Source organism: Petaurus breviceps, unplaced genomic scaffold (genome assembly GCF_028583685.1).
Source record: "Petaurus breviceps papuanus isolate PSGF00001 unplaced genomic scaffold, PetGlider_PUasm1.0 90763, whole genome shotgun sequence".
Taxonomy (NCBI): domain Eukaryota; kingdom Metazoa; phylum Chordata; class Mammalia; order Diprotodontia; family Petauridae; genus Petaurus; species Petaurus breviceps.
In genome coordinates, this window is record NW_027187340.1 from 4,149,850 (window position 1) to 4,159,948 (window position 10,099).

General features: G+C 45.1%; 1 protein-coding gene across 1 annotated transcript; it reads right to left on the minus strand.

The window, feature by feature from the left end:
- Positions 1-1,285: 1,285 nt before the first annotated feature.
- Positions 1,286-5,607, minus strand: EVX2 (even-skipped homeobox 2). The gene is made up of 3 exons (XM_069068605.1): positions 5,184-5,607; positions 3,649-3,899; positions 1,286-1,981 (listed from the first exon to the last, which is right to left on the minus strand). Exons 1-3 carry the CDS (start codon positions 5,605-5,607, stop codon positions 1,286-1,288), a joined length of 1,371 nt encoding a protein of 456 aa, XP_068924706.1.
- Between the last annotated feature and the right edge of the window lie 4,492 nt (positions 5,608-10,099).

The following is a 10,099-nucleotide window of genomic DNA, read 5'->3' on the forward strand; positions in this document are numbered from 1 at the left end:
GGCAGTAACACTGGTGGTTTTTGATGTGCCTTTCTTCAAGTTCAAGGAAGTCCCTCCAGTAGCAGTGGTTTGGTATAGCAGGTCTCAGTTACCCAGTGGTGGCTTTTCAGAGGCAAAGGCTCAATAGACATGCGTGAGAAATAATGCTAAGAGCCAAGGGGGAGGGAAGAGGGAAAAAAAGGAAAAAAAGAGGGTGGGGGCAAGAATTCAAAAGTGTCTATAAGGTAAATGCTTCAGGATAATATCACATACCTAAAAATTCAAGTATTTCCCAGATAGCGTGGAATATGGTGTTAGAAAGCTGGGCTTTAAATGCCTCTTAAGATCCTATAGCCTGTCAATCTTTTACTTTCTCACACTTTACTGGCCCATCAGCAGCCACCTCATTAGATATCACTCTTTTGCATAAAATATGCAAGACGTATTCAATTCATTGGGACTGAAACTAAAGATAGGAAAGAAAGAGAAGGGGGTAGAGGGGAAGAGGACCACCGGTACCACTCCCCCATTTTCGTCTTACTTTGCAAAGGCGGCAAAAATACCCCCATATCTTCTACATCTTTCCCTTTCTGTCCTCCCAACGCACTCCCAAATAGGTAAACACATTCACAAACACCAGCAGGCGCACAGCTGCCACTTCCACCTTCATAACCTTTTTCCAAACCTCTCCTTTGCCTCTTTTCTCTTTCTGCACTGAAGACGAAGGGCGGCACCTCCGCCAAGAAGTTCAAATTCAAAGACAAATCCCAACCGTTTCCCAACCTCAAACAAACTAAACCAAAAACAACGCTAGCACTGAAGCTCATTCTCTCTCTCCCGTCTCTCCTCTCGTCTCCTCTCCTCTCCTCTCCTCCATAACACAATAAGATAAATAATTCCCTTTTTCTTTGTTATTCCTCTTTGCTTCTGGGCCACCTATGTTCCTCATTATATATTCAAGATTAACACAAGCACAGGCTGGAAGTCACTAATAACTCAATTGAGGGTTGGGTTTCTGCCGTCGAGCCTAGAGTTCATTACATGTGTGTGAAGGAGGACCCGGGGTGGGGATGGGGTTGGGGTGGGAGGAAGGAAAGAAGGAAGAGGGCGAACTGAGAATAAAAAAATAGAAAGAACTTTTATGAAACGAGTCGGGGCTCTTGCCCCACCCGCCTCCTTTCTTCTCGCACTTTCCCCTGCCGCCCCTCGACCTTCCCCTAGCGGCGGCTCCGGGCACGGGGTAGGAAGAGGTGTGGACGGCGGGGAGTTCAGAGTCCCGCCCTGGTAGCGCAGCGGGCTAGTTTAGTTATCTGGTGAGCGGGGCCTCCTCCCTCTGGTCCGGGGGGCTGACAGCCGTCTTGCTGAGCACTGCGGCCGAATAGGGCAGGAAACTACTCTCGGACCGCTGTGAGGCGGCGCTGCAGGCGAAGTCCGTGCCGCTTCCACCGCCCCCTCCACCGCCTCCACGGGAACCCAGGGCGGCCGCCGCCGCCGCCGCGGCTGCGGCCGCCGATTGGCTGCTGTGACAGCTGAGGCAAGAGCAGGGCGCGGAGCCGCCGCTTGGGGGCGCCCCGGCCGCCGCCGCGGAGGAGGCCGCAGCGGCCGCGGCCGCCGCAGCTGCCGCAGCCGAGGCCGCACTGTTAAGCCCGGCGGCCGTAGCCGGAGACTGGTAAAGGCCGGGATGGCGGAAGCTGCAGAGCAGCTCGGGCCGTGAATAAGGGTGAGAGAGGGCGCGGAAGGTGTCCAGGGGGCGTATGGAGGTGGCGAAAGGTGACGAGGCCGCCGCGGCGGCTCCTGAGGCCGCGGCCGCGGCGGCCGCAGCTGTGACACCCACGTGGGGGTAGTAATGGAGTGGCACGTGCGAATGGAAGGGATAGGGCAGGCTTCCGGTGGCGGCCGCGTGCGTCATCATGTAAGTGTAGAAGCTGGGGTCGGCCGGGTGGGGCCACGACATGGCCAGGCGCTGTCTCTTGTCCTTCATCCGTCGGTTCTGGAACCACACCTTGGAGGGGCAGAGGGGAAAGGAGAAACGGATGGAGGGAAAGACGAGAAGTACACCCAGGTTAGAGACCTAGGCCACTCTTGGCAGCTAATATAAGGGGCCCTTAGCCCCAACCCCGTATACACATGCACGACTTCACACAATCATCCCTCACCTCACAATACACACAGCCTTGCTGCGGATACCACTGACACCCATAATACGCATTCTGACCTCAGGAAGTCGATATCCATCCTCCTTTTGCTTTCCATAAACACACCTGTCCTCATATCGCCCCTGTCCCAAGCCTAGCCTTTCGTCCTAGCCCTAGTCACAGCTGGAGGCAATTCAGCCAGCTGCCGACAGATGTATACAGCCCCCTCACCTCTCTCTCTCTCTCTTTCCTCTCTCTCTCTCTCCCCTTTCTCTCTCTCCCCTTTCCCCCACCCCCACAGTTGCACTGACTCACTCTCACCCGCCAGGTCTCAGGTTGTCTTGGCCAGTTGCTTATTTATTTATATGTGCTTTTCTGACTTTCACACTTAAAATGTACGATACAGAAGTCCTTTCCCACCCACAACCATACCTCTCCACCATTCGAGTACACAACTTGGAGGCACCTCTTTACAATTAAAGGATTTACGAATGGATTTTAGACTGACTAGGAATCTCAAAGAAGTAGCCGTGGCAGCGTTTACTTGAGGGGCATAGGCACAGCATTTGAAGCATATATACTTGATACGGCTGTGCCCAGCTTTAGACACAGTTACTAGTTTAATACAGAAGAAGCGGTTTTGTTGAGGTTTGTTCTATGTGTGTATATTGAATAGCCGTATTGCTGCCCCTTACAGACAGACATCTTTCCTTTGCCTAACGATACACTGTTCACCATGACCTACATAGTTCGTCGTTGCCTCCATTAAAGAATGATCCAGGTCAAATTAGAGGGAGAAATTCTCCCCACTCAATACAATACTTCCTGTCACTGCTTACGGGGCTTCTCTCTTTCTCTGGTGTATCTCAGATACCTAAAAAGGCCATCAAATTACTCAGCGACCCAAATGTTTCACCTAGTACGCTAACAAAAAAACCAAAGCAGAACAAAACCTATCTCCTCCAAGGGAAAAACATCTCACTACAGAAATTTGACTGGAGAAAACAATTGTTCCCCTCAAAGGTTTCGAGTTGCAAATAAAAAAGAAAGGGACACATAGAAAGGAACAACATCGAAATCCACTTTCTCTTAGCAATAAATTTTTAAAACGGAATTCATTTTCTTTTTATCGTTGTAAAGAGTGCCACGGAAAATAAACCTTCCATATCTAGAACAAATGAAAAGTTTCGCTTTAGATAGATCATCAGAGAGACAAAGAGCACGCTTTTCACTGGACAAAGGTGGGGGAGGGGGACTGGGAGAAGACAATTCCTAATTTGTTGGCATCATTCAATACATCCATGGCTGTTCTTTTTCCTATTATTGTTGCAATCCCAAATCAGTGCCCGGTGGAGAAGGAAATGCCCGCATTAGGCTTATCTTTTAAGATTACACACAATGCAGGAATTAGGAAGGATCGAGATTAGTTACCAGCATTTTCTGACTTCCACCCCAAACTGTCACCCAAAGAGCCCAACAGAAAGGTCAGACGACACCCAGTAATGCCCTTCTAGTAGTTCAGAGATAGCAGTACCTTGATGGTAGTTTCTGGCAGGTTGAGCGCTGCGGCCAGTTCGCATCTTCTGGGCCGAGAGACATAGTTCTCGCGGTAGAACTCCTTCTCCAGTCGGGCTATCTGCTCCCTGGTGAAGGCTGTGCGGTAGCGTCTCACCTGATCGGCCCCGGAGCCCGAACTACCAAGGGCATTGCTGCTGTGCAGGTTGGTTAAACCGGAACCTGAGGAAGAAGGGGTAGTAGTGGCAGCTGAGCTGCTCTCCGAATATCCTAGAAAACAAACCAACAAATATACATGAAATATATATATGTATATATATATATATATATATATATATATATATATATATATACACACACGTGTGTGTATTTGGCCTTGGAACCTCCAGCACAATAGGTTGCGAGTGGATAAATAAAGACGCCTACGAAGGGGGGACCACTGAGTCTCTGAACTGATGTAATTGATAGTAGCTGTCATTGTTACAAATTGCTGCTGTTAATAAAATCAATAAAGTTTTGGGATCCCTTCATAAGCAAATAATTCTAAGTAAATTAGGTAGTTTTTAATAATTATAGAATTGTTAGGCTGGGACAAATTGAACCAAAGAAGAACAGACACCTCAAGGCATGATTGGGAGGCTAGAGAACTCAGCTAAAACCATATCTCTCTGACTTGGATCAGTTAATCTCCAGTTCAGCTTTGTTGTTTCTTAATTATTTGTAAGACTAACAAAGTAACAGTCACTAGAACTAAAAATTTAATGGGACAGAATCTACCTTGCCTCTCATTTCTCTCTCAGATTCATCCAACACTGCCAGCAGAATCTTAAGAATCAAAAGGTTTCTCTTACCAGTCTCTCTCCCCATAACCAAAAAAGGAATAAATCTACATTTACATGTTATACATACATACATACATACACTCCCAATCCCATTAAAATGGGGCATGCTGTAATGGCGACCAGTTTAATAGCCAGTGTATTTAAAATGAAGCTGAATAATATCCATTTTTCATGAGTGGGAATTGAGCAATAATAATTTTTGAGGTGAACTCTGAAAACATTTTAAATCCTCTCTCCATATTTGTGTATTACAGAGTCTGACTCAAATTGTTTAGTATAAGCCTACAGCAGAGGAGACATACACTTTTGATCTAGGTAACCACCAATTCTAATCCTGTAGTGGATTTGGGTGTGTGTTTGTTTTTATTGTGAGTCTGTATTGTACATACTCATACAATGAATATGTTTGTGTGTATACACACTCACACACACAAATATACAAAGAGACTTACATGAATGTCTCCGATTCCCCCGTACATGGATGCACTTTAACAGATAAGCACACCCAAGACTCTCTCATTCCTGGACTCACAAGCCAGAGATAAGAGATTTCTTACAGCTCCGACAGTGTTGATAACTGAGCAGGTAAAAGTACCTCTATTGGCTAGCGAGTTACCTCCGGAAAAAAAAAAAAAAAACCCGTAAAATCAGAGAGGAGAGAGAAACACTAAGAGAGGGAGAGGGGGAAAAGGCAGGCAGAAGCCCGAGTTACCTTTGTTATTGTTTTCCTTCAACTGGGAGGCACTGAGGCTGGCTGGAGAGCGGAGAGAGGAGCAGCCTACCTCCACATCACTGTTCATATCTGCTTCTGGAGCAACTTCGGAATAATGGCCCGTTTTCTTCCTGCTTTCTGCCGGAGGAATTTCGGAGGAGACCGTGCTTTCGCTGCTCGGGTGTTGCAGGTTGAATAAAGTGTCTATTTCGAATTTCCCTTTGGCAGGGATGTCCCCTATAGCGCTATGCAGGGAGGCGGAAGTCAGTCTCGGGCTGAGGCGACCACCGTGCTGCGAATTTTCGAGGGCCTCCAGTACTGCATTTCCAGCTGAGTCGGACAAATTCGAAAACCTTTTGCCAGCTGTAGGGCTGTGCAGCCCTCTTTCCATCAGAATCATCTCTTTTCTTATTCTTTCCATCATCTCAGCTTTATAAAAAATGTCAAAGTTGCAGGGCTGGTCCTTTCCTAATGATAAGCTGCAGCAGGGGCTAATTCACATTCAGCCCCAGCGAGCGGCTCTAAATATTATTATCTCTTTTTGAGGGAGGCGTAAAAATTGTGGGATGCCAAAGCGAGGGAATGACTGGTCAAAATGACCCATACATCCTTTCTAGCCCGAAATGTCATTCATCAAAAAGTAGCGCTCGTCATTAAGGTAGGAATGACGCTGTTCGAATAATCATTTATTGTAACAGGTTTATAAGCAAATAAATACGAGCTCTTGTCAGTGGGTAATGAAGGCGGCTTCGGAGCAGACAAATATATCCAGGTGGAAAGAAAGGAAAGAGGAGAAGTGAAGAGGCAAGCTCGTGTCCTTTGCCTGATCAGATCTTGCTTCAATTGCTCTGGGGTTTGGCCTCTGGGGGTGAAATTGACAGTCTGATTAATAAAATGAGCAGCGCCACATTTCCCCCTTCATTTAGGGACATCATTATGCTCTGATTTTTGTTTTGTTGCCTTTTAGGTCCTAATGATGCAGCTTCTTCCTCATTTTTTCTCGGACAGAGCCACATGTTAAATAATAGATAATGCTTTTATTTTTCCAGGGCAGATTGTCTAGGATTAAAAAAAAAAAAAACAAAAACATTTACAAGCAGAAGTGGGGGTGGGGTGAGGGGAAGGTTGAAGTAGGGGTTGCGTAAGGAAAGGATCATTCTCTCTAGATCTGGCTCTCTGATTGAAAAGTCAAATATATATATATATATATATATATATATATATATATATATATATATATATATTTTTTTTTTTCCTTTAGCAAAGAGGACTCTTAGTTCTCTTTTGTCCATCCCCTTCCCCACCTCACTCAAGCCACCTTTCCTAGCAAAATTTTCCTAGGTGGAGAGTTTCAGAAAACTCTCGCTGTTCACTAAAAGAGTGCATTTTCGCTTGTGTGTCCAAATGGAAATAATTACGAAAGCTCTTACTTTCTAATACGTTTTGGTTATTGAATTCTGAACTCTGGGTCTAGGGTTTTTACTTTTATAATCCTTCTGATTGATGGTCCTCTCGGCTTACGATTTGTCCTCTGGGGAAAATACACTCTGCTATATGATTTGATAGCAAGACTCGACAAATAACTTTAAACACATTGTGATTTAAGGCACCCTATGAGCCGACCCTTTGCATTTTCTACTTTCTCTCCTTTTTCTTCTCGAATAGAATAATTTTCGGTACAGTAACTGAGTTTTCAGCACGGTAACCAAAAACTAATTCGTTTCCTCACCATCCTCCCTCTCTTTTCCTTTTCCCCAGTCCCTTCCCCCTCCTCTTATTACCTTCCTCCTCCTCTTTCTCCCCCTCTTTCTACCTCCTCGCCCTTCTCCTCCTCCTCACCTTCCTCTTCCCGTTCTCATTATTCCATTCCCGCCACGTTACCTGTAGCTACTGGATCTTCCCGAAGCTAGTCCCAGGCGCAGGGAATTAAAGAAATGCCTCCCGGCTACTCTAAGGTACCGCGGTTTCCAAGCGGAGCCTCTCTCTGTGATAAGTTTGATAGTCATAATGACGCCGATGGCAACCATCTTAAGGAAGATAAATCCTCAGACTTGAACATCTCTGGAGTCGCCTTCAAACCCACAACACAAACCACTCTCCATCCCCCAACGCCTACCCCACAAGCACACAAGCTCCCGCCGCAGAAGCAACTAAAACTAAGTTTCCTGGGCTCCCTCATGTGCTGGCTCAAGGAGAAAATAATGGCAACATTCCACCACCTTCTCTGGGATGGTAGATGCTCGGGGATGGCTACTGGTCAAGTGAAAGCTAATCTCTTGATTCTCACACGTTCCATGATCTGTCCTCCCCAGCCCACATCCAACTATATAATCCAGATTCAATCTCCAGAATGTTCAAAATCATTGAGGCAAATAAAAGGGCGGTTTGCCTATCTTAGTCAATCCATATTTTTCTTTTTAGCCGGGTCAAGTTAGGGATATTTCTGAAACTGGGGAGGGAATCATGTGCACGTGTAAACTTTTCAATAATAGACAATACCAAGTGTTATTGAACACCAAAGTGTTCAGCCTGAACTTTTCCGTTAGCGACTCACTAGAAAGTCATAGGCCTTTCTTTTAAAATTCAGTCATTTAAAAAATGAATAGCCCCAGCTTTGTCAAAGGTGAGGAATTTAAGGAAATGGGAGAGAACATATAAAATGGAAACCATAGGCATCTAAGTGGGGTAAAGGGAAGAAATCTCTCTCACACACACATACACAAACATACACCCCTCTGCTATCTTACACTTCTACCACACTCCTTTTCCACCCATAAATTGTCCCACCAATAGCAACCGACTTTCCTTTCTTCCCTCCCACCCCCCACCCCCAATTCAGGCCTGGACCACTGTTATGGTCTCGCTCTGCTGAAAACTCAGGTTCTGCTTTGCAAATTAATACCAAAGCTCAAAGACTCTGCCTCGTTTCTCCAGTTGCTCCTGTGTTTACGATCTTACACCCCTCCCGCAACCCCTCCGCCTCCCCCCCACGGCCACACGTACATATCCCCACTCTTTCCTGAAGCCTTCAAAGTACTGATCAGAGATAGGACCTTGGATCTGTTGATATCTGTAGGCTGAGATATATACACCCCTTACCCCTGCTTTATCAAAACTTGGGTTCCCTCTTATGGACCCTGAAAAAGCTCTCTCCACTACATAGGAAAACTTTATCCGTTTTTCCCAGGGGCACGAACTGAAAATAATGACAGGTTATATGATGCCCCAAGTCCTTGAACCAAACACGCAGTCCAAAGGCCATTTGGTCCAGGCTGCAAAGTGAACGACCAATTATGGTAAGAGAAGCGGAAGTCTGCGGGCAGCTTTATTGCTGTCGTTTGGCGCCCCCATCTGTTTTCTTAAATGCCTTGACTGCTCTGAAGAGCTTTCCATTTTTTCAAACCACAGACAGAGAATCAGTCTCCCCTAGAGCCACTGGTACGGGTGCGAAATCCAAGGCCTCACAGCCTGGGAGCCCTGGAATACAAGGGGTCAGTCACTGCAGGGAGAGAGCACCTTTTCCTGAGGAGCTACAGGAAAAGTGCAGCTAAGCCCAATGTCTTGTGGAAAGGAAAAACAAAATTCCTTTCTCGAGGGCCGCCAATGAGAGACCTTTATTGGTGGTTTAAAAACTATTTTGCACCTTTTAAAGAATGCTAATATTTTGTTCTATGGGGACATTTATTGCGAGGAATACATTCAAGTTCATGTTAGAGAAATTACTCACTATGAAATACATCAGTCCTCTTTCACTAAACCGTGTTTTGGAATCCCAAATAGTGCACAGAATGTGTTTAATAATCCATCCTCAGATTTAATATCAGTTGGAATTTTAAGGAATTATTTGACATTTCTATTCCTGGTGGCTTCCCCATGTGGGTTTTGTCATTTTGAATATATTTTTATTAAATGTAACCAGTCTGGAAAAAATACAATATGTGTTTAAAAATTATACCCAAAAAAAAAGTCAATTTGAAAGGCATTAGATAGGTTGGTCGTACGAAAACCCAAAGTTTCGAAAACCTCAACTCTTTACAATTTTAGAGTCAACATGATTGTTCTTTTAAATAGATACAACTATTCAGAGTGCATAAGTGTATTCCCGCCCAAATCTTTATTTCTTTGGAATTTATAGGGGGATAAAATCTCCAAAGAAACGTTTCAATAACATTTTTTAACGCATCTGAGAAACTTCATCCAATATATTGAAAGACACTTTTTTACCTAAATGCAAGTTTTAAAGAAGTAGCTTTTAACTCAGTCGAAATTTTTGAGGAATCCAGACTAAATATTTGTTTCTTGGTCAACTGCGAGTTCTCCAAGGTGAAGTGGCAAGCCATTACTGTGATTGCAGGTAATAAAACGCCCTACTAGAAGACGCACTGAAAACGAGAAAGTTCACATAAACCTGGGGGTCTCCTATAAACGCACGAGAGGATCTTAGGGTTGGACTTGACTGCTTCATTGTTTTCCCAAGGGCATTAGGGATCCGTCGGTGAGCAATCCATTAACTTTAATTATTCTTTACAGAGCCGAAGGGGAAAGAAGCACTCACCAGGCCAAGAGGATGTAGACTAATGCATCTTAGTCTTCCTGACTTTGTCCTCCACTTCGCTGCTGCACCAGGATTCCGTGTCGCATTTTATTTGCTTAGTATGCTCAAGGAATCATCAGAGTTCTTGCAAGAAAGAAAGGAACTAGGTGACGATGACCAATAATAATGATTAGTAGCATTTGTGTAGTGCTTTAAGGTTTGCAAATCGCTTTACATAAGTTAACTCATTGGATACGTGTATGATTTTTTTTTCTTAAAAGCATAATTCGATATAGTTTCTTGAAAGTTCTCCCCACTCCCTCCCTCTCTTTACCACAAGGAAGATGACTGAGAAGGTTTGGGCCGTGGTGGGAGGCTGGGA